The following is a 25,498-nucleotide window of genomic DNA, read 5'->3' as shown; positions in this document are numbered from 1 at the left end:
GATGTAACAATGTGTCATTTAATTTCAACAAACTATGTTGATACTAGGATGTATAGTGAGATCAACAGTATAAGCTAGACATAGATCCCTGTATTTGAAACTATATTGCTGCTGGAGAAATATATGATAGAGAGAAGAGGGCATATTTAGGCATAAATCTGTATTAATGTGCAACTCCGTCGGATGTCATTATCATCTTCTTTAACTGATACAGGCAAGGAAGAAACTCTGCTCTATTGTTGGCTGTTTTCTTTCTTTTGTGTACAGGCATGGATATTGTGTCCCCCTTCTTTTATGATCAGAATGTTTTTCAGTCTACCGTTTAAGATTTTCTTGAGCTTTAGTATGAGAATGACCGAGATAAAGTTTATTTTTAAACTAGTTGATAGTGTTAGGAGAACTGTAATTAATTGCTCTAATTAGAGTAGGAACGACACTCCTAAGAAAGGGAAGAAGACTGAAGTTTTTTTTTTGGTTAATAACTTGCTTGTCCATTTCAAGTATAGTACATTAATTTATATTCATACATATTAAATGCTTCATATTATTTAGAATAAGGGCAATTTAAAATATGTTGGTGGCTTTGTGGCACGTTTGGGCTTGGATGTAACAACAGTAGGCCTAAATTCATTGTGAAGTTTTGTATCATATGTCTTTGTCCTCAAGATCAAAATGAGGGAAAGAAGATGCAAAGTTGAGTTTTGGTTCCCACATAGCTTCGGTTGCTTGTTGACCCTCCTATTGAATTAACATTTCTTCTTCAGCAGCAGTTCCGCCAAGTTATTGATCTGCGACCAAGAATCGCATGCGGATGGACTTCTGAGTTTGCATTGGCATTTTGCCAGAGATGGAGAAAATATGCATTTCTGGTTCACCAGGGCAGGGCTTCAATAGTGAGATGTGGAACACGGGGTGGATTGTGGTGTGGTTGGTAGCTCAAGTTCATAAGCAACATTTCCAATGCGACGAAGGATACGAAATGGTCCATAATACCGTTTTGCCAGCTTTTGAGAAAGATGTTGCATCGAAGATTGACAATATGGTTGAAGTTTCAGGTAGACCCATTGATCTTATGAAAACTCTTTGTCCTTGCGTTTAGAATTTGCTTGATGTACCATACAATGTTTTGCTCTTTCTAAATTTTGTTCGAGTAACTTCAATGTTTTCGATCATTGAGTTAAGCTCTCATCAATGGAAGCGATTTTAGAATAATGGGAAAATTGAGGAACTTACAGTTGCGCAAAGCGGAGCAATGGGGTCTTCTGGTATTCAAGATAATTCATCAGCCACGACATTCTCTTTACTAGGTTTGTAATGGATCTCAAAATTATAGCTAATGAGTTTAATTAACCATTTTAATTGTTCCGAGGTATGAATAGTTTATGTGAGTAAATTCTTGAGACTTTTGTAATCCGTATAAATACAGAATGTGCTGACTAGTAAATATTGCTTTCTTTATGGTTTATGTAACAACAAATAATCCCATCACATATGCAAAAGATGAACATAGCCGAGGGCATATCCCTGTTGAGACACTGATGGCCACACACGAAGCATCAGTTTAGTAACTTCAAAAGGTAGAGAAAAATCAGGTAATGTTAAAACTGATAATTTTGTCATAACGTATTTAAGTTAAGTGAATGTTGCCTCTATCGCATCAGTCCAATGCAGGGTTGGTGCTTTAAGTAAATCCATCAATGGGCTAGAAATAATGGCATAATGTTTGCACAAACTGTCTATAAAAACCTGTTAGACCCAAAAAAGCTCGCAATGTCGTAAGTGATTTAGGAGTAGGCCACGCTAAAATATCTTTCACCTTTGTAGGATCATCTTGCACACCTTATTATGATATTATATGACCTAGATAGTCCACTATATTGACACCAAAATGACATTTAGAGAATTTACAAGTTATAGTTGCAAAACTTTCTCTAAATGAATGAAATGAGCAAAGGGCTATAAATAAGAATGTCAATTTGCTTTAAATTGCTTTAAATTTTTTTCCCGTGTAGGCGCGTGTATCATTCTTTGTGACCCCTCAACTCTTAGATAAGTTGATGGCAGACAAGTGTGTGATTCTCTTCTCCTTTGCCGAGCAAAGTAGAACCAACTTGAAAACCGTAGTTACCATCACCCTCAATATTGACGATCCGTTCAATATATTTATGCATAAAAACCGGTATCTCGTCAATGAATAGAATTTTTTATGGAGGCGGTGAAAGAGGTGGTTGTAACTTATATTACTTTATATATATATATGTCATTTTCTGTTTATCGATTGTATGGTCTAATTCATCATAGTATTACCTTTGCTATATCATCAATTTTATCTGAGCATCACTAAAACAAACTTGAAATTTACTGTCTGGTCTGGTTACGAAGATGTATCTCCGAAACAATCTATGGAAAAAGGGGGTGTTTCAGATAAGAATGTACGGGGGGTGTAAACTGAACCATATCAGAGATGTATCTTCATATTATATTTTTACAAAATATATTGAGTATGACTTTTGACTGAAGATACATGTGCATCCAGTAGGGTTGGAAATAAGTCGAGTCAAGTCGAACTCACCTCAGCTCGTTAAGAATTGGTTCAACTCAAATATCGGTTCGAGTTCGTCACACTTTTTTTCCCAGCTCAAACTCGACTCGTTAGAAGTTCACGAACAACTCGATTCAACTCGTTATCTCTTTATAACTCGTTTGCTTCACGGACTTAAAAGTCAATTTTTTAAGTCTATACTTTATATATTTGACATTCAAAATTAATATTTTTTTAAAATAAAAAAAATAAAAGTCATATGATCGAAATTTATACGACGTTGATTTTATTTTTATAATTATTTTTAAAAATATTTTGCTCACTTGAGAATATAAATTATCAATTAAAATCGTTAAATTGAAAGAAAATAGAGTTAAGATTTGGAATAAATCTTTAAACTTACTCTTAAAAATATTATAATTCATCTCATATATAATCAAGTTCACTCATGAACCTAACGAGTCAAGTTATGTATAGTTTAAGTTCAGTTTATTTAATTAACGAACTTAATTTTTAGCTCATATTCAGCTCATTTGATTCATGAACTTAGTTCAACGATTTAATTATCAAATTGACTTCCAAACTATTTTCGAATTGCTTCAATTTATTGTCCGCTCTAGCATTCAGATATACATCTTTGAAATTTGAAATATATTTTAGAATTTTTATCGGGTCAACTTATTAAAATTTCCCAAAGTTTATGTGCTCATTATACCGGGGCCCAAAAATGTCCTGCAATGCAATGCATGTGAGTTTGGATAATAGTTCTAACTAATGCAACAGAGACACGAATAATGAATTTGAGAATAGTTATAGGCGGTTGCCAAAATTGCAATGGAAATAGCATTTCAGCTTGAGAACGATGCTATTTCTATTGTGAATTTATACCTTGAGCTTTATAAGATGAAACAAAATTTTGCTAAAAGTTTAATTTGTGTGTAGTTTGTTTCTCCATAAATAATAGAGGTCTTATGATAATTCAACCTACACATCTTATTATTTAAATATGGAAATTTCTTTACCGAACTCCCTATGGGGTCACCCCATCGAAAATCCCACGTTATCCCTGCTTCGGAAATGCATTTCCGAAATATTTTTTTTCTAAATTTTTCCAGACTTCGGAAGTGTACTTCCGAAAAAATCCCAGAAATTGAGATTTTGATTAATTCGGAGATAGATCTCCGAAAAAACTAAAAATCTCAAAAATTAAAAATTTTGGGATATTAATTAATTCACATATCATAAATTTGATAGAATTTATAAGTAATGAATAATAATAATCATATATTTTAATATAATTTATGAGTTATAAATAATAATTATTATATATTTTTATTCTGATTCATATTTTAAAATTTAAAATAATTTTAATTAAAAAATTAAAATAATTTCACTTACAAAATGAGTTATAATTTTTTATTTATATATTTATATATTTTTAATAATTAGTATATATTTATAAAAAAAGTTAAAAAATTAATTGTTTTAATAAATATATAATAATTATTATATATTAATTATAAATATATTTATATATTTATATAATAATTATAAAAATAAAAAAAATGAGTGTTTTAATTTATAATAATTATTATATGTTTATATATTTATATAATAAATATTATATATTTATATATTTATATATTTATATATTTCACTTACAAAATTAATAATAATTATTATATATTTATATATTTTTATTCAGATTCATAATTAAAAATGAATTATAATTTTTTATTTAGTTTTAAAAAATTAAATAAAGATTTTGTCTTATGAATAAATTTTATATTTAATTCTATATAATTCAAAATTTACTTATTAAATTAAAATGTTTTTGATTTATATAAGTTAGTCAAATAATTTTTAATTTTAAAATTGTTTAGGAAATTTTGATTCACATTAATTTTATTGATTTACCTTCATTTTATTGATTCACCTTGATTTTATATCTATTAATTGTATTGATTCACCTTGATTTTAATTTTTTTAATAAATATTGAATTCTTTCGGAAATGTATATCCGAAACATTCCAAGACCAATTTGGTCTTGGAATATTTTGGATATGCATCTCCGAAGACACCCTTCTCCCAAAAAAGTGTTTAAGAAAATGCATTTCCGAAAACACCCCTCTCCCAAAAAAGGGGTGTTTTCGGAAATGCATCTCCGAAAACACTTTTTTTCGTGTTTTCGGAAATGCATTTCTGAAATAAGACAAATTTTGAAAAAAAGACGTTTCAAAAATGCATTTCCGAAATAAGGGGTATTTTGGATTTTTCACCAGAGGTGACCAAGAAAGTAGAGAGGTGGGTAAAGAAATTTCCTTAAATATTTGTATATTTATTTTATAAATAATTATGTTTCTTGATGATGAAATTTAATTTAATTTAATTCTTTAATAAAATTTAGTAATTAAACATTTATATTTTCTGTTATATTTATTTGATCTATCATGGTGCTTATGATTTTAGAATAAATATAATCTTTTTCTCTTATAAATAAATACAACGTTTAAAATTGTATTGTTTTTGTTATAAAAATAATACTATTACCTTTATTTATTTTTTAAATTTTAAGCTTGATTAAAAAATATTATGATTATTGTTACTACAATTATTATTATTTCTTTATATTTAACAAAAATTAATTATGGTACATTTACTTTATAAAAATATTTTTAATTCCTTTTTTTAGAATTTTTTTTTGTTTTTTATTAAGAAACATATGTTTATTTAAACTTATTAATAAGAGAGTTTGTGACTCTTAAAGTAGCAATTAAAATGGAGATGATGAAATGTTAATCAAACAAATTATTTTTGGAATTAATGAAAAATATATTTTTAGCATTTTCTTTGTATTACAATATTTCATTGCATTAAAATATTGGAAGAAGTTTTTTACTTGCAAATACATGATTATCTTGATTTTATTTGTTATTTCTTTCTTTTCCAATTGTCTCTAAAGAAAGAAAAAAAAGAAACATCTTTTTCTTTGTAATTTTAAAATAATTAATAATATAAACTTCAATAATTCATTATTTTTAAATAAATAATTTTTTTATTTATTATATTAATTAATTTATGATCTGTAGCAGGGCTGTCTCAAACAATTTGGAGGTCCTATTCAAATTTTAAAAGTTTATTTTTATAAAATAGAAAAACTATAATAATTATATATATATATATATATATATATATATATATATATATATATATATATATATATATTCAAAAACATAATTAAAAATAATATTCAATTTTTTAAATATATTATTATAAAATAAAATTTAACCATATATATTTTTATAGAACATGATTAATTATAAAAAATAAATATTATCTAAAATTTTATATTACTACAAGGTTGAACCCACGTCACCTGACTTGAAGCTAAACCAACTCACCGTTGCGCTGCATGCATAACATATCATAAATATAAAAAATTTGAGGTCCTTCTTTTTTTTATACCCTATGCAACGGGTCAGGTTACACAGACCCAAAATCGGCCCTAATATGTAGTAGAACTTTTAGCTTAGTAGTATTTGAATTGAAACGAAGTTATCACCATATGTCTAAGAAAAAAAAGATTTATAAATGAAATAAAAATACAGTATTTACATACAAAAGTTTTTTGTTATTATAAAAAATAAATATCGATTTAGGACCAATAGGACAAAAATAAAATATTAGGTTGATAGAAAGTCATCGTCAACGGTTTTATGGATACAAATGATTTATAAGTATATAGATGATATGTAAGGGCTATAAATTAAAATTTGATTATTTTAAAGCAACAATAACCTTTTTTTCGACTCAATTTACTTTTAATTATTTACATTTAAAGATAACCTAGTATATTGTAATTTATAAATTATATAAATTTTATCATTAACTTTCTATAGAACATATCCATATTAATATATTAAAAAAAAAATATAGTACAATAATTATTAATAATAATTTTTTAAAATAAATAATTCAATATCACATATTTTGTATATTGTTATACGGGTGTATGTTTAGTTTCTATTTACTGTTAATTTGGTGACTGTGGTCAATAATATGGTTTTTTTATAATAAGGAGGGCTTAAGCCTAGAAAGAGAAAAAAAATACAACCACACCATCAGAGGGGCCGAATTGAAATGTCTAAAACTTGTATCAACCAGGAAACCTACATCCACTAATGCGTCAACATACTTAGTCGTTCCTCTAAAAGTATGCACCACATTAACCACTTCATGATCATCGATTAGTCTCCTAATCTGCTTAAGCAGGGCCAAATCACATCCTCTATTTGTTTTTCCATTTTCATTGACTTGAACCGTATTAGAGGAGTGTACACGAATCTCAACCTTTTTATCCTAAGGATTTTGTAAGCTTAAGGCCTTCAAATCCTCCACAACTCTACCATGAACGCACTCCAATGTCCCAAGGATTTCGTGAAACTACACATCCACTGACTTCTTTTGTCTATAATCACTCACCCCACATCCGACAACTTTATTCTCCTTACTCACACCCTCCCTACCAATCACGCTCTTCGATCAAACTTTCTCCACTGTGTCATTCAGAGCAATCTCTACATCAATATACTACTTATGAAACATAAATCCAGGATCAAAAGGCCTTGTAAATTCTCCATCATGCTCTTCGTTGTTCCTTTAAAACCACAACATGTGATACCCTGTGGCCCAAAACCCGCTTCAATCATTACCAATGTTGTTCTTCATTGTTAAGTTTAAGCAAATCTACTCTTCCAAATCTGCATGATAGAAATCCTGCATGATTTCTTCAGGGGCCACTTTCTTCCAAAGATGCATGGCTTTAGGGAAATCCCTAAGAGCATGCATTGTGTTCTCACAAACAATCCCACATTTATTACAATTTGTAGAACCTAAACCTTTCCTACTTTTGCTGAAAATGGTTAGAAGGTTGTCTTGTTTCATCAACCAAATAAAACTTTTGATTCTCTCTGGAACCTTCAGTTTCCATATTAGTAACCAATCTTTATCCTCATACTTATCATCTCATTTCAACAACACCCAGTACATCTCTTAAACAAAAAAATTCTCCATCGGATGTTCCTGTAACTATAAACTCATTGTGGTTATAATCAACCTTGGGGGAGGATAGATTGAATTATGCTCACCAACGAGTTAGGCATCCAAGTCTGCAATTTTTGTTGCCAATTCTATCCCTCTTTCTCATCAATCAACTCAACCAACTTCATTCTCATAAGCTCTTTAGGAATTTGGACGTCAAAATCGGTGATACTCACTCCTAGTTCCAGCCAGTTATCGCTCTAGGCTTAAATATTATGCAAATTACCAATGCTTTATACACCCATCGACAAACACCGAGGAACACATTTAAATATCTCTTTCAAAGGCTATAATTGGTTCCTATATACTGAAGATACTCATGCAAATCCAAACCTTTATATCCACTTCTCATAACAATACACCAAAAATTATCTGACTAACCGATGATCTTCCACCCAAGCTTCATTATACAAGATTTATTCATAATGTCAAGCTTCCTTAATCCAAGCCCGCCCATTGAATTAGGCATACTTAACATTTCCCACTTGACCGTGTGCATCCTTTTTTATCAATTGAGCCACCCCATATAAATTCCTTTGCATCCTTTGAATTTCATCTGTACAACCTTTAGAAAACATATTTGTCATCATAGTGTAAACTAAAATGGCTTCTATAACACTCTTCGCTAAAGTAACTTGACCTGCAAAAGATAAATGGTTTGTTTTCCAACTCACAAGCTTCCTAGAAATCTGCTACACAATATAATTGTAATTAGATCTCTTAAGCATTTTCCCACTAAGCGACACTCTCAAGTACTTCCCAAAATCACTGGTCTATCTGAATCTTGAAATTTGAGTAAGTTTCAACTTCAAACTTCTAGGAACATTGCTAGAGAATAAGATGCTTGTCTTATCATTAATAATTTATTGGACAAACATATTATACAACTCTCAGAGAGTTTTCATAACATAAACCATTTTACTCTCAGAAGTTTCACCAAACAACAACAGATCATCTGCAACCATAAGGTGTGAAATATTAGGACCAAGTCTACCCATATTAATCGTGCTCTACTTCTTACTCACCACTTCGTGCTTAATAATATGCGAAAGTTTGTCCATCCACAAGACAATGAGATACAAATAAATTTCCCCCCTTCCTGATGCCACGTCGAGGACAAAAAAACTCGCTTGTGGCCCCATTCCAATTAACATTTGTTTCCATGCTAGTAACTGCATGCATGATAACATTTATCATAGTTGTAGGAAAATTGTCCCTCTAAGAATTTGTTAGATAAAATGCCAACTAAGATCAATTTGGATAGCAAAATACCCTTTTTTTTTTGTGCATGACATGCATCACCTCCTTTGCTATAATGATATTCTCATGGATAGACCTACCTGGCACAAAATCGATTTGATACAGAGACACAAGGTTAAGAATGCATATCTCTAATCTTTCTACTATAACCTTACTCGCCATTTTGTAAATAGTATTACAAAGATATATGGGAGGAAATTAAGCAACTTTTTTATGGATTATCTACCATAGGAATCAAGCAAATGTTTGTCTAATTAACATTAGCAATATCTCACGGGTTCTTACAAACATTCTTCATAAATTCACACACCTTCCTCCCTACAACGTCCCAGGATTTTTAATAAAACCTCCAGGAAAACTGTCCGACCTAGGCACCTTCCAAGGCTTCATCGCAAACATATCACACTTAACTTTATTGTCACTAACTTCCTCATTTAACCTTAATTGGACTGCAGTATCAAGCCTCTGAAAGTAATACTTGTTTGCTTCCAATCACTCCAATTATCCTTGATTTTGAACAGGTTATTATAGTAACCGTTAACCAAAATTTGAAGTTATTTATTTTCCTCGATCCACTGGCCATTATTATTTTGCAACCTAACAATCTTATTCTTCCTTTTGTTAACAGTTTAAAAGTGGTAGTATTTCGTATTATGGTCACCATCAACTAAGCATTTAGCTCTCAATATTTGAAACCATATTAGTTCCTCTTTATTTAGGATGATATTCAACTCTACTTGAAGTTTTTGCTCTAATTTATTCAAGCCTGCGTAATTATCATTCTGTTGTAAGAAAATTTGAATACCATTCAATCTGACCATAATCTTTTTTTTTTTCTCCTTATGACTTTCCAACCTTTAATATCCCTTCATCACTTGTTCTAGATTCTTATTTATACTATCCTCATTCCATCACGCCCTTCTTATCATGTCTTGATACGTGCCATCAATCATCCAGGCGCTTTTAAACAAAAAAAAAACTTTTGGCTCTACATTATGCATAGCCGATAATGGCGAAATCAAGATAGGATGATGACCATAAAATTTAATTCTAGTTAAAACTTGAATATTTGCATCCGAAAATTTCAGTCTTCACTCATCATTCCTTAAAGATGTTTAGCTATATTCTGGACCCACTTTTGTATTTCTAATGTTTATCTATATTGTGAACCACTCCAACAATCTAATATATTCTCAACTATGTTTTATAACAATATTTGAACAAGGTTGAGAATGAATGTGAACAAGTTTATTATTATTTTACTGGTACATAGTGAATCTTAGATTGCTAACATAGTCAATTACAACATCTTGACTATTACAAAAGTGAACACATAAAAAAACATAAACTTCCAAAACTTTTTCCACTTGATCTGATTTTTCATAGCAACTTCTAATTCAACATTATTGAGCCTTATTCCTTCAACCTCCCTTTTTTGCTTCCTCGATTTCTGTTGTTAACATATCCATCCTACTTTGATGTTTCATCATGAATTGCTCATTTTCATTTCTAGCTTCTTCGTAGAACTAGTTAAAGAAGCCACAACCAGTGTGCTTATATCCCTATAGAAATTAAAAATGAAACAAACAATATCATAAGTAGAAGATTCAACAAAAGTATAACCTATAATATTTACACTTCAATTTACCTTAAAATAGGGGCAACCCCAAAAAAAACTTTCCATAGTTGCTAAATGTTCTTGCCCTTTGAAGAACAACAAAGTCTCTAGAACAATAACAAGGTTTTCAACGTAAATTAGAACAACTATAAACATGTGATTCAAAATTTTGAACACTGTTGTTTTTTTGTTGATGATGATGAACCACGCCCAAAACTCATGATTAAGAAACCAAATATTTTGATTTAGGTTTCGTTTGAGGGGTTTCTTACGATTTTCAAATCAGGGTTAGTTAAGGGTAAGGAATCAGAGATTCGCAGTGAAAAAGGTGTTGAAGATGCAATTCCACCTCAAACGCCACATATTATATATTTGACGCCGTTATTGGTATTTTGACAGTATGGACTTACGTGACTCTGACTCTGTTTGAGAATATAAATAATCGAAATGGTCACTTTAAAAAAATATGACCAAAATGAACTAGATACGAGACTAAAAAATATATTTAATCTAAGATTGTACTCTACATCGTTATCATGATCACATTGATTTCCTATGCCACCTCCTTTGAATTTGATTACATGATAAATATTTTTTTTTGAAAAGTTTACTTATTGATGTTATTCTTTGCTTCTTTTTGTTTGTATACTCAATGTCAAAAACAAAAAAGAAATTAAAAAGATTATAAGACAACATCAAAATAAATAAAAAGCTAAAACCCTCACGTTAAGGACACAAACACAAACCCATCAAAAATTAAATTAAAGTTGAAGTAAAATAAATAGTCAAGAAGGTGAAGGGTTATTTTCACTCAACCTCTCCTCTCTTTTCTCAACAGCCAGCAAATCAACGATCCAAATCAATAACAATCCCACCGACAATGCTAGCATCAGTCAATCTTTTGACTCCCTCACTTTCCTTTTATACCCTTCAAACCCACCGACAAAACCTAAAATCACCAAACTTCATCAAGGGTATTTCCGTTATTCAACATTTGATATACCTACCTACTTCCACAGATACTTCCAAATCTGTTAGCAGAAATAATCTCCCGCGAGATCCATCGTAGCCGTAACCGTAACCAACATTTTCGGGTCGGGTTAGATCCATTTTCTTTCAACCCAAATCAAACACTGTACTAGATTGTTGTTGATCCTTCTTTGTTCCGTTTAACGATTCAAAAAACAAAACCTATTTTCCAAACATAGCCATTGTCGCTGTCATTCCTTGTCGTTTAGCTGTAATAACAGCAAATTTTCTATGTTTCGTTTAAGGAAGTTGCTACATTGAGTTTTCAAGCAAGCAAAAAACAACAATGTGTTTGTTTGGGATTTAGTTTTTTAAATAGAAAAAGTTTAGATCTAATCCAAGCCTCAAACTCTGATTCTGAGTTTGTGGTTTTCGCTTTTCTGAAACGCGCTTTTTTAAAACGCGCTTTTTTTTTGGCATAATGGGGGAAAAGAGGTCGAAAGGAGGATGTTGCGGTTGGTTTATTGCGCTTGTGATTCTGGCTCTTGTGGTTGGTGCTGTTGTTTATACTGTTAAGAAGAAGATTGATAATGCGGATTCTGATAAACCGGCTCCGGTTCCGGGTCCTCCTGGTGCAATTGAACAGAGATATGCTTCTGCTCTCAAAATTGCAATGCAGTTCTTCGATATACAGAAATGTAATAATGTTTTTCCTTTTTTTGTGTTTTACAATGTTGTTATTGATGTCATTAATTGGATACTGTTTTTGTTTGTTTCTGTTGATTATAATTTTTTGTCTGTGTCTGTTAGATATTTTAGCTTCAATGCCTAAATCTGCTAAAGATAATAGATAGTTATTAGGGTATATGGGTCGTCTTTTGCGCAACTGGCCATCGAATCGACGATCAAGGATCAACTAGTTGAATTGAATCGTCGGATTCGGTTTGGTTTTTAAAACATTGCTTTTGTGTTTGAAGGCTTGATTGTTGATATGATCGATGTTTTCAGATCGTAATGAGAATATATGAGACATTTAATTCTGAGTGTCTGATCTATGGCATGTTAATGTTGTATATGTTATGCACATTTTAGTCGAGTTAACCGTTGTATGTTTGATTCGTGTCATGCAGCTGGCAAGTTAGAGAACAACAAAATAAGTTGGAGAGGGGATTCAGCTCTTGAGGATGGAAAGCAAGCAAAAATAGATCTTTCAAAAGGAATGTTTGATGCCGGAGATAATATGAAGTTTGGTTTTCCAATGGCTTTTACTGCCTCGGTGCTATCATGGGCGATTCTGGAATATGGAGATCAAATGGATGCTGTTGGACAATTGGAACCAGCTCAAGATTCGCTCAAGTGGATCACTGATTATCTCATCGAGGCTCATCCTTCGGAGAATGTTCTGTATATTCAGGTTAGCTAGTGTGAATAAAACTATATTGATGTTCTTCCAGAATTGGTTTCCTGTTCACTCTCATTTATCAAAATCGATGTGGCAGGTCGGTGATCCCGTTGCAGATCACAAGTGTTGGAGTAAACCTGAGTCAATTACCGAGGAACGACCTCTCTTACAAGTGAACACATCCTCTCCTGGATCAGATGTTGCAGGTGAAACTGCAGCAGCCATGGCATCAGCATCTTTGGTTTTCAAAAAGACGAATCCTACATATTCAGGCACTCTCCTCAAGCATGCAAAACAGTTATTTACTTTTGCGGACGATAATAAGGAGCTTTACAGTGTGAGTGTACCTGAAGTCGCAACATATTATAACTCAACTGGATTTGGTGATGAGCTTTTATGGGCAGCTACTTGGCTCTATCATGCTACAGGTGAGGATTCTTACCTTCAGTATGTGACTGGCCAAATGGGAGACGATTATGCTGAATATGGAAGCCCAACCTGGTTCAGTTGGGACAACAAGCTCGCCGGAACTCAGGTATGAAAAATACTCGAATCTTTTGTCCAATTCTAAGTGTTGCTTTCATGCGAATATTTTCTTTAATAAACATTCTTAATGCAGGTTTTGCTATCTAGAATAAGCTTCTTCAAAGCAAAGGGTCTTTCAAGTTCATATGGTTCTGGCCTTCAAAAATACCGGAAATCTGCTGAGGCTGTAATGTGCGGCCTTCTTCCAAATTCTCCAACAGCCACACAAAGCAGAACTGATAGTAATGTTAACTACAGAAATTCCAGTTTTAATAATATATCTTAACTTCTATATGTTTTCTAATTAGATTTTTATTTTTCTTTGATACTAGATGGTTTGATATGGGTGAGCGAATGGAACGCTTTGCAGCAGCCTGTTGCATCCGCATTCTTAGCTTCTATTTACAGCGACTATATGCTTACGTCGCAAACTCCCAAAATAAAATGCGATTCAGAGTCCTACACCCCAAAAGATCTTCGAAACTTCGCCAAATCTCAGGTATGCATCCATATTATTACTTTTGCAGAATATCAGCTTCGAGTTATTAGTCTCTAAATTGAAAGTCCGTCTTAATACTTCCTTCCAGGCTGATTACGTGTTGGGCAAGAATCCTTTGCATATGAGTTATCTGGTGGGATATGGAAACAAATTCCCGAAATTCGTTCATCACAGGGGCGCATCAATTCCTGCTAATGCAAAAGTTGGTTGCAAAGATGGCTTCAAATATCTGGATTCACCTGATCCAAATCCCAATGTAGCTACTGGAGCACTCGTTGGCGGACCTTTCTTAAACGATACTTACATTGATTCTCGGAACAATTCTATGCAAGCAGAACCAAGCACGTATAACAGCGCTGTCATAGTTGGTCTCTTATCAAGTTTAGTCACGACTTCTTCGGCGGTTCTATCACTTTCCTAAACAGTATTCTATGTTCTCAATTTCACTTGAAAGAATTTTACTCGAATTTGAGTTTTGCGTAGCTTTATTCATTTCCTGATCATCGCGTATTCTTAGTGTATTGATCATGATATTGTAACTACACGATCGATTTTATGAGTGTGTGAACTTTTGTGTCTGGATAGGTTAGTTGTTAATGTATATGGATGAAGTTTGATTTAGAGTTGTTACCTCAACAGCTTTGGGATGTTGTGCTTCTTAGTAGAATATGTTTGATTGTTGTTGTTGTTGGTGGTGTTATTTGAGTGTGATCGCGTTATTGATCTTCGGTTTTCTTTCTGCATATGGGCAATCCAAAATTCTACTATTTTCATCTGGTAAATTAACCCCAAGTTGCTTTCAACATTCCTTACATCATTCAATGCAACAGTATTTTCACCATGTAAAGTCATTAAATTCCTCAAATTCTTGCTGTTTGAAAATGTAGCCAACTCTGACAGGAACTTCTCTGATTGCTGAATTTACTCTTCTTTGCCATTTTTCTTCTACATTTATCTCAAGCAAGAAGCATTACCCTTCTCTCCTTAGTTGTTAGTTGGAAGACTAGATTGGTGTATACATTTATGTTATGGTAAAGAGTGTAAGAAGCATGGATAATTTGTCAACATAAAAAGTAAAGGCCAAATTAATCAACTACTAACACATTAGGAATGTGAATCAGTGTGACTCATCCCATTAATGTCATGATTGGTCCACCTAAACAGCCAATCATAAAAATCACATCCTTCATCTGAAAATAGATTCATTTCGGTATACATGACATCATTTCTCAAGTGTCTTAACTAAAGGTTGGCACTGTTCATCCCATGGTCCAAAACGAGGTTCAATAAGTTAGGGCATTATAAGCTAAGGAATTTAACTCTAGAGACAATTTGGTTGCTTCATATGTACAAGGCTACCTTTAAGGCTAAGTCGGGTAAATATTACATTGCAAAGCAAAATAACTAATATGAAGGAAAAATCTGGTCAAGTTCCTATGACAACATACTATGTTCATTAATCTTTGGGAGAAATTTGTGACGAATGAACATGAACATATGACTTGAAGACCACATGAAGCCGTATAAAGCTGTATGGATAATGAACCCCCTGTTATGCATCAATAGTGTAACACTCCAAATTTTACTTATGTATTTGTTTCGAAGTCCTTTATGAGTCAGTTGTGTTATTTGATAGGCGTTTAAATGCTTAAACATCATATAAATAGTTGAAAAGTTGTTGGTAGTTCACAACAACTACTCGATTAGGAGAGGACTAATTGATTAATGATGTTATGATTTTGAATGGATTAGTAGCCCTCAAAGCCAGGGCCGCAAGAGTCAAGTTGTAGCTTGTGTAAGTATACTTCGAATGGGGTAGTATTGACAGGACCATATCTATAAAGCTTTAGGGATGGTTTGGTCATCAAGTTATGACCATATATATAAAGAAAAGGTCGTAAATACCTTCGCAAATGCCTGACAATAGTTGATGAGATTTGAGAATGGTTGGCATGTTGTGGTCCCATATGCCCCCGACGGAGACATTCTCTTGGGCATAAAATAAATGTTTGATGTCTGGTTAGACAATCGTGGAGGTTTTTGGCCGAGTAACCCTTTATTCCCTTAATCTAAACTGTTGAGACCATCCGACCAACGTCGGTGGCATTCCAAAGAATTCGAATATGGAATCAAAGTCCAAACTCGATTCAAGGAGTCACACTGTGTGTCTTGTTTAATCCAACATAGTGATCATACAAAAATTAGAGATACTATTCACAAAAAGTGTTTACCAAACCAAAAACTAATTAAAAAAATATTTAAATTAGATATAAAATTTAGAATTTAGAATGTATTTAGAACAAATAAAAAATTCAAAATAAAAAAGTAAAAAAATTATCAGTGGAAAGCTGCAACTTCTTCTTTGAAATGTTTGAGCAGGTTCTCAATACTCATAAGGCTACTGTCTGTCTTATCCCTGACTTTGACATTAGCCTGGAACAATGAAACAACAAAACCTTAAACATTAATATATGATAGTTTTCTCTAGCAGCCATAGCAGAGTTAAATTTGAAACCAATTTATTTATGGGATAGTGGAGATAGGAAGAACCTGTTTGATATTAGCTTCCTCTTCTCCGACAACCAAGATGTAGTTGTATTGTGCTGACCGAGCTTCTTGTACCTACAGAATGACACAATATCTAGTTAATACAGTTTTTCGTTTCAACCTCAGATCTTTTTAAAACTAAAGCATAATACAGATTTGTTATAATTCGATTGAATTGTTGGTGGTATTCTAGAGGTGGTATGTTATAAATTATAGTGTTACAGAATTCTGCAGAGGAAAACTGGTTTTTGACACTTTTTGCACTATACTTCCACTGGTGGAAGATATGCTTTAAAACTGCACTGAACACTTTTTTCACTATACTTCCACTGGTGGAAGATATGCTTTGAATATGCTATTTTACTGAATTCACCACCAACTGATATATATTTCTTAACATTACAAAGCCTTTATATAGGCTTGAATCAAAACTGACTTTAGAAGATAATAAGATGATAATTAAGATGAGGACTCTTTGGTTCTCTCAATCTTAATGATACAATTCTAACATAACTCTAAATAAAGACAGTAATTATATTATGATGGTTACAACTCTTTTGCACTTCTTTCATAATGCTTACTCATAGTGGTGGTTACAACACATTAATTTTAACACTCCCCCTTAATGTGTTGCTCTTTAACTCCCATTGCTTCTCTAAGTTGCTGAAATCTCCCTCTTGGTAGTGCTTTAGTAAAAATGTCTGCAAGCTGCTCTTCTGAATTGCAGAACACTAATTGCACATCACCATCTTCGATCACACTTCGAATGAAGTGGTGCTTTATATTAATATGTCTTGTTCGACTGTGGAAAACAGGATTCTTCGCCATGGCTATTGCTGATTTATTGTCACAGTGGAGCAGCAGACTTTCTTCTTGCTTTTCTCCGATATCTTCAAGAATTCTTCTCAACCACAATGATTGTTGTGTAGCCAAACCAGCTGCCATATATTCTGCTTCAGCTGAAGATTGCGCTACAGTGTCTTGTTTCTTCGAACACCAAGAAATTACTCCTGAACCCAGGATGAACACATAACCAGAAGTGCTTTTCATGTCATCAACACTTCCAGCCCAATCACTGTCACAATAGCCTTTAATTTTGAGTTTAAAACTCTTTTCAAACCTGATTCCATGCTCCATGGTTCCCATGACATACCTTAGAACTCGTTTTGCTGCTCCAAGATGTAAATGACTTGGTTTACTCATGAACCTTGAGAGTAAACTAGCAGCAAACATTAAATCAGGTCGTGTAGCTGTTAGATAAAACAAACTTCCAACCAAACTTCTATACATGCTTGCATCTACTAATCTTCCACCATCTTCCTTCTTTAATTTTTCATTCACCACTAAAGGAATGTCAACAGGTTTGCAGTCTTTCATGCCAAACTTTTTCAAAATATTTTCAGCATATCTCCTTTGACAAATAAAAACTCCATATTCATCTTGGTAAACCTCAATACCAAGAAAATGATGCAGCAAGCCAAGATCACTCATCTCATATTTTTTCATCATTTCTATTTTAAAATTTTCAACCATTTCCTTGTTGTTACCCGTATACACCAAATCATCAACATAAAGGGCAACAAGAAGGATATCATCTTTACCTTGATGTTTCACATACAAGGTATGCTCACTTGGACTTCTTTGAAATCCTTGTTGAATGAAGTAGCTGTCAATTTCACTATACCATGCTCTAGGGGCTTGTTTCAACCCATAGAGAGCTTTCTTCAACTTGTAAACTTTTTCTTCTTGGCCTTTAGTCACAAAGCCTTGAGGTTGCTGCACATATACCTCTTCTTTTAATTCTCCATTCAGGAAAGCTGACTTCACATCAAGTTGGTACAAGTTCCACCCTTTTTGAGCTGCTAATGCAATAACTGTTCGTACAGTATCCAATCTTGCAACTGGGGCAAAAGTTTCACTATAGTCAATTCCAGGCTGTTGTGCATAGCCTTTTACTACCAATCTAGCCTTGGCTCTTTGAATTGACCCATCTGGATTATGCTTTAATTTGTACACCCACTTTACTCCAATAGCTTCTTTGTCATTTGGCTTCTCAACTAGCTGCCATGTTTTGTTTTTCTCAATGGCATTTATCTCTTCTTGCATCGCATTCCTCCAAACATCTTCTTTGATTGCTTCATCAAAATTGTCTGGTTCCACAACACAATAGTTACATCTTGCATAAATATCACTCAAATCCTTCAATTTTATTGGAGTTGAGCTGGGAGATGATGAACTTGAACTTGGTGAACTTGGAGAGGATGAGGAACTTGGTGTACATGGAGCCGGTTGCTCATTCTCAGCTGCTGAATTTTGTTGTTGTAATATGATTGCAGGGACTGTTTTCTCCTTCATTCTGTCTTCTTCCCAATTCCAAGAAGCATTCTCATCAAATACAACATCCCGGCTAATGATCACCTTGTTTGTCTTCAAGTTGTAAAGTCTATAGCCCTTTGACATGGAACTATAGCCAATAAAAACACATCTTTCACTTGTTTCTTCCAGCTTTGTCCTCTTTTGTTTTGGAATTTGAGCATAACAAACACATCCAAAAATTTTAAGATGGTTCACCGACGGTGTTCTTCCACTCCAAGCTTCAAATGGAGTCTTTTTCCACACTGCCTTTGTTGGACACCTGTTCATCAAATACACAGCAGTGTTAACGGCCTCGGGCCAAAAGGTTTTAGGTAAACCTTTCTCAAGTAGCATAGATTTCGCCATCTCCATCACAGTTTGGTTCTTTCTTTCAGATACACCATTTTGCTGAGGTGTATAGCCAACAGTGAGCTGTCTTTCAACACCTTCATCTTCACAAAATTTGTGAAATTCATTTGAGGTGTACTCCTTCCCTCGATCACTTCTCAGCATTTTTATAAATCGGCCACTTTGTTTTTCAACTAATGCTTTAAACTTCTTAAAGATTACAAACGCTTCAGATTTTTGTCTCATGAAATATACCCAAGTCATGCGGGTAAAGTCGTCAATAAACAAGATAAAGTACCTGTTTTTGCCATGAGACAAAGTATTCATAGGACCACACACATCTGTGTGTACAAGTTCCAACACTTGTTTGGCTCTCCATGCACTTTCTTTTGGGAATGGTTGCCGGTGGTGTTTGCCTAGGACACATCCTTCACACACACCAGATTTTTCTTCGATTCTTGGTAGCCCATACACCATCTTCTTTTGATAGAGTAACTTGAGACTTTCGTAATTTAAATGCCCAAGTCTCCTGTGCCATAAACACGAGTCATTCTCTTCTCTGGCCATCAAGCTTACATTTTTCTCATAGTTGAAAGATAGTGGAAAGCTCCTGTTGCTAGTCATCTTCACAACGGCAACACTTCTTCTTTCTGAGTCAAAAATTCTGCACTCTCTATTCTCAAAGTTTAGAGAATAGCCGTGCTCCAAAAGTTGTCCAATGCTAAGCAAATTTTCGTCTAATTCTGGCACATAAAGCGTGTCATGCATGACTTTGCTTCCTTGCTTTGTGGTGACTCCAATGCTTCCTTTCCCTTTCACTTCGACATGTTCTCCATTGCCCAATTTAACTTTTGAGGCAAATGAAGAATCAATGTTTATAAATGCTTCCTTCTGTCCGGTCATATGGTTGCTACAGCCGCTGTCCAAATACCAAACATTTTTACCTTCTTCATGCAATGCTTTTTGACACGCAAAAAACAAATTTCCTTCATCAGATTCTCCTTCTGCGTACGAAGCATGTTGCTGATTTGTAAGACGACAATCCTTTTGAAGGTGCCCGAATCTCTTGCAATTGTGACATTGCGGTTTGCCTTTGTTCCAACAGTCCTTCTCGTTATGAGTGTCGTTGTTACAAATTCTGCACCATTTGTTTGATGCTTCATTCCATCTTCCGCCATTTGCGCCTCTTCCAGATCTGCCACGTTGGTTTCGACCTCTGCCTCTGCCTCTTCCAAATCTGCCACCTCTAGAAGACTCACCTCTAGTTTGTATTTGGGGCTTATTTTCACCATTGTTGGACTGAATGTTGAGTTTAGATTGAAAGGCACTCTCAATTGATTTTTCAGAATGTCGTAACATCCTTTGCTCGTAGGATCTCAAAGACCCCATCAACCCTTGAACAGTTAAGGTTGATAGATCCTTGGTTTCTTCTATCACACCCACCATTGGGTCAAATCTTGCTGTCAAACTAATCAGAATTTTGTCAACAATTCTGCGATCTTCTATCGTATCACCATGCGACTTCATCTGATTCACCAACTCGGAGAGTCTGTTGAAGTACTCATTCAGGCTCTCGTTCTCCTTCATCCTTTCATTTTCGTAATCTCTCTTAAGAGATTGAAGCTTCACCGTTCGCACCTTTGAGTCTCCTTCGAACTCTTGTTGTAGGATACTCCAGGCTTCTTTCGATGTGTTAGCTCTCATAATCCTTGGGAAAATGGATAGAGAGACTCCTCTTTGAATCATTCCGAGAACTCCAGCATCTGTGATCTTCTTCTTCTTCAACTCTTCAAGCCGTTGGCTTGATTCTTCAGCTTTTTCTTTTGATTTTTCAGCCTCCGTTGGTGCCGGTTCTTCATATCCGTTTTTGACATACTCTAGAATATCCAAAGATGTGAATAGAGTCTCCATTTTAACAGCCCAAAAATCATAGTTCTCTCCTTCAAATAGAGGAACTTTGACATTGCTGTAAGTTGCGGAAGGGTTGTTTGTAAAAGCCATAACTTTTGTTGTTTTTGTTGGGGCTGCAAGGATCTGCAGCTCTGATACCACTCTGTTGGTGGTATTCTAGAGGTGGTATGTTATAAATTATAGTGTTACAGAATTCTGCAGAGGAAAACTGGTTTTTGACACTTTTTGCACTATACTTCCACTGGTGGAAGATATGCTTTAAAACTGCACTGAACACTTTTTTCACTATACTTCCACTGGTGGAAGATATGCTTTGAATATGCTATTTTACTGAATTCACCACCAACTGATATATATTTCTTAACATTACAAAGCCTTTATATAGGCTTGAATCAAAACTGACTTTAGAAGATAATAAGATGATAATTAAGATGAGGACTCTTTGGTTCTCTCAATCTTAATGATACAATTCTAACATAACTCTAAATAAAGACAGTAATTATATTATGATGGTTACAACTCTTTTGCACTTCTTTCATAATGCTTACTCATAGTGGTGGTTACAACACATTAATTTTAACATGAATATATGGTTAATAAGTTACAACACTTTCTTACATTCAGTAACCATCAATTAAACTACATTAACCATATAATTTGTGGTCAAATTTGATGACCAAATAGCATTTCTCATTTGGAAAAAACAGGTTTCTCCAAATTCAAACATAATTAGTTGTCACATTATCAATAGGCAGTAGATAAAAACCATGACAGCACACTATTTTTCACTCAAGAATTAAACAAAGATTTATCGGTTCAAAGGTTTGTGATACCTTCTTCTGAATCTCTTTATCAGTTGAATCAACATCTACATGATACCCTGCTTGATGGATCAAATCACGTACCTAGAAAATTGAAGAATAATAGTATGTTATAAAATTAATAAGCACCTAGTATTTCACACCAAAATATAGTAAAGTTACTCTACTCAATAATCACTCTCACATTTATTTTTCAAATGGGGTACCCTATTTGGTGCCAAAGCTTTATGAGGAAGTTAACACAGAAAATTTTTATAGAATAACACATGTAGCAAACTCAAAATATACAAATTAATCTAACAATTCGACAAGGCAGACAACCTAAGCAATTGTATCAGCTACATGGAGTAATCTGCATTTTATAAAGTATGAAAAATGACATAGGATGCTACAAAATTTACCCTCTAAGAATGTTAAAAGTGTTATCCAGTGATACACAGTTTGCCCCTGGATTAACTCTTATGACAAATATAAACATTAAAGCCAGGATTTAGAGCTTGTACCTGCAGTGCAAAAGCTTCTGATTTCTCAGACACGGTGCACAAAATTACTTGACGAGGACTGAGCCAAAAGGGCCATTTACCCTTGTAGTGTTCTAAAAGTATGGCGAACATTCGTTCAACGGATCCTAGTATGGATCTGTGTATCATAACAGGTCTCTCAATTTTGGCTTCATCTTCAGTTGAGAATTCCAACTTAAACTTTTCAGGAAGCTGGAAGTCAAGCTGCAAGCCACAATTTAATCTAATTAATTTTTTTTAAAATAAAAAACATTTCAACATAAGTCCAGTGAAACAGTGCAAACCTGTAGAGTACCACACTCGAATTTCCTACTCAAAGCATCACACACAGTTATGTCTATCTTTGCTCCATAGAATGCACCATCTTCTTTATTCCACTACAGAGTTGTACTCATAAATATAATCACACAATTGAAGCTGACAAGTAACATCCGTTAACTGACATTAAAGACCTACAGAATACCTGCCATGGCTTGCCAAACTCATCCAAAGCTTCTCTGAGAGCTTTTTCAGCCTTATCCCACTTTTCAAAATCTCCAACGCATGGCCTCTATTGAAGTATTTAACACAAGCAAGGGAAAATAAATAACCCATTCATTAAATAGATAATAGCAATTAGCATCAGCAGTAAGCATTTATGTATCATGTATCAAAAGAAATAACAAAGAGCAAAAGCATACCGTTGAAAGTTTCAGTTCATATGTGAAACCAAATATCTGATAAACATGATCTACGAAATTCAAGGCTTTTCTGACTTCATCTTTTATCTGTAAAATGAATTGAAACAATAATTTCAACTTCAGCTAAAAAGATATTTTCAAGATTTATTTTGTATGAATTTCCGTTCGACACACCTGGGACTCCCTGCAGAAAATATGTGCATCATCCTGTCCAACAGATAAAGCAAAGTACATAAATAATGAATAACTTCTAATAATATAGAAATGTATAGAAGACAAAACGGGTCTTCTTTCACGGTTCCACCAAAAAATTTCATTTGTCCCTAAATACATTTCTTCTTTCACAGGGGAGAGGTGTACCTGCAGAAATCTCCTTGTATTCGTCAATCCACTCAGGGCATCATTGGCCTCATTACGATGCAAAACCCCAAATTCAGCGAAACGGAGAGGAAGTTCTGCAAAACAAGAAAAATGCAATGAGATAATATTTCACATGAAAATATCCAACATTTGAAATCTCTTCAAACTATACACTCACTTTCAAAATAGAAACTAACTTATTAATAGCTCTTATATGTAAGGAAACCCAAAACTGAATTGCAAAGAATGAACAATTTTATTGAACTATTGCAAAAGGATAAAAGAGAAGATTGTGAGAGGATATAATTCCCCATATTCTATATCCTAACAACTTTACAGCAAAGTTATAATTTTTAATCCATCTCATGTCAAGTTCAATGTGGGTTTCTATATGCCAAATTGATATTTATATTTACAGCTTATAAATAAAGCACCCCTTGAGCTATATGATGAAGCTATTTAAAATACAGGCAAAATCAATTAATTGTCAATCCATTAACCAAGAAGCTTAAGCTGGTGCGTTATAAATAAACCAAGTACCAAACAAACACGAGTATGAATACAAAAGATATCAAATGAATACATATGTCCATGCGAATGAAAATTACCTCTATAGGATCGAACTTTGTGTTTATACATCAAGCAGTGCCCAGGGCAATTCATTGGTTTCAATCCAAACTCTTGTTTGTCAATCTAAAACATACAAAATATATAATATGAATAGATAACTTGATTGCGTTCAGAATAAAAACATATTCTTACGGTTTAGTAGATGTCTTCTTAAAAGTTTTTATCAAATTAGTACTTCTCAATTTTGCTATTAAAAATACTTACAACTCAACGCACAACGTTTACAAAACTCGATTTCCACACGATTCATCTAGCAAGGTAAAAAGATGCTACATCAGTACATCCAACACAAGCATGAAGACAAAAAACATACCTCTAAGACAAACATATCCTTTTTATAACATTCCGCGTGACTAGATTGAACCCACAGATCCTTGTTGAAGACATTAGGGGATATAACCTGATGAAAGAAACCAAGTACATTGTCCTTAGCAATTGTTAAAAGATTGTTTTCAGTAATAATCAAGAAATTTAACATCGAAACTTTACCTCTTGATAGCCCCTATCTCGGTATTGATCTCGAATGAAGTCCAAAAGCTTGCTGTATATCCGTGCACCACGCGGAAGAAAAAACCAGCTTCCCGGACTAACATAAGTAAGAAAAGATTATAACTAAATTCTCAATCAGTAAGATAAAATTATAACAAAATTCTCTATCAGACAAGAATGAATTGAACACAATATACCTCCAGTCGTGATGAACAATAAGTTCATGCTTCGCTCCCAAAATCCTGTGATCATATTCTTTAGCCTCTTCAATGTGATTCATAGTGTTAACTTCTTTTGCAACATTAAAACAAAAAGGCATAATTAAGCTTACAAATAAACCAGCGTGATACAAATCTTATAAATACAAAACAAACATATAGAAATCTCTCTAGCATCCGTTTGTGATAAAATTTAATTTATTCATTTTTTTTTCAAAAATTTTCAAATTATTATCGTATCAATGTGTCAGTGTCTTAGTGTCATATTTCAGGTGTTAGTGTCTTAGTGTCATATTTCAGGCGTCCGTGCTAAATTTTAGAAGCAGCATAAACAGGTGGAAGAGATCAGAGAAGAAACTGAAAACTTGGAAATCAAATCAAATAGAAACACTTACGGGACGAAACAAAACGCGGGAACGAACAGAACGCGGGAAAGAACGACGCGCGCAGGAATGGAACACCAGATGGATCACAATACGAGAAGGAACGATTTACGGTGGCACGGAGGTGATTAGGAAGGGCAGCACGACGGATGCCAGAAACGACGGCGCGAGAAAGCGGCGCCAGTGAAGCACACGCGCAAGGGGGCGAGTGGAAATTTGAAATCGGTTTTAGAAAACAGAATGAGAACAATAGGGTTTTTGAAGCAGATTGTGAGAGAGAGTATAGTAACGGCACAAAGGGTTTAACGTATTTTGAATCT

The 25,498-nt window shown here is 33.7% G+C and overlaps 2 protein-coding genes across 2 annotated transcripts; one reads left to right on the top strand and one right to left on the bottom strand.

Moving 5' to 3' along the window:
- Window positions 1-11,563: 11,563 nt before the first annotated feature.
- Window positions 11,564-14,599, top strand: LOC131660255 (endoglucanase 10-like). The gene is made up of 6 exons (XM_058929463.1): window positions 11,564-12,187; window positions 12,620-12,903; window positions 12,989-13,426; window positions 13,511-13,658; window positions 13,749-13,915; window positions 14,004-14,599. Exons 1-6 carry the CDS (start codon window positions 11,971-11,973, stop codon window positions 14,334-14,336), a joined length of 1,587 nt encoding a protein of 528 aa, XP_058785446.1. The 5' UTR covers window positions 11,564-11,970; the 3' UTR covers window positions 14,337-14,599.
- Window positions 14,600-16,175: 1,576 nt separating this feature from the next.
- On the bottom strand, window positions 16,176-25,498 carry LOC131660254 (threonine--tRNA ligase, mitochondrial 1-like). Its single transcript, XM_058929462.1, has 14 exons — window positions 25,191-25,498; window positions 24,775-24,868; window positions 24,578-24,674; window positions 24,402-24,488; window positions 24,067-24,151; window positions 23,459-23,553; window positions 23,273-23,305; window positions 23,099-23,185; window positions 22,882-22,968; window positions 22,703-22,795; window positions 22,401-22,622; window positions 21,910-21,981; window positions 16,466-16,537; window positions 16,176-16,348 (listed from the first exon to the last, which is right to left on the bottom strand). The coding sequence occupies exons 2-14, from the start codon at window positions 24,855-24,857 to the stop codon at window positions 16,253-16,255; spliced, it is 1,209 nt and encodes a 402-aa protein (XP_058785445.1). The 5' UTR covers window positions 24,858-24,868; window positions 25,191-25,498; the 3' UTR covers window positions 16,176-16,252.

The sequence above is a fragment of the Vicia villosa genome, linkage group LG3, assembly GCF_029867415.1.
Source record: "Vicia villosa cultivar HV-30 ecotype Madison, WI linkage group LG3, Vvil1.0, whole genome shotgun sequence".
NCBI lineage: Eukaryota > Viridiplantae > Streptophyta > Magnoliopsida > Fabales > Fabaceae > Vicia > Vicia villosa.
This window is presented reverse-complemented; position numbering and strand designations above follow the sequence as displayed.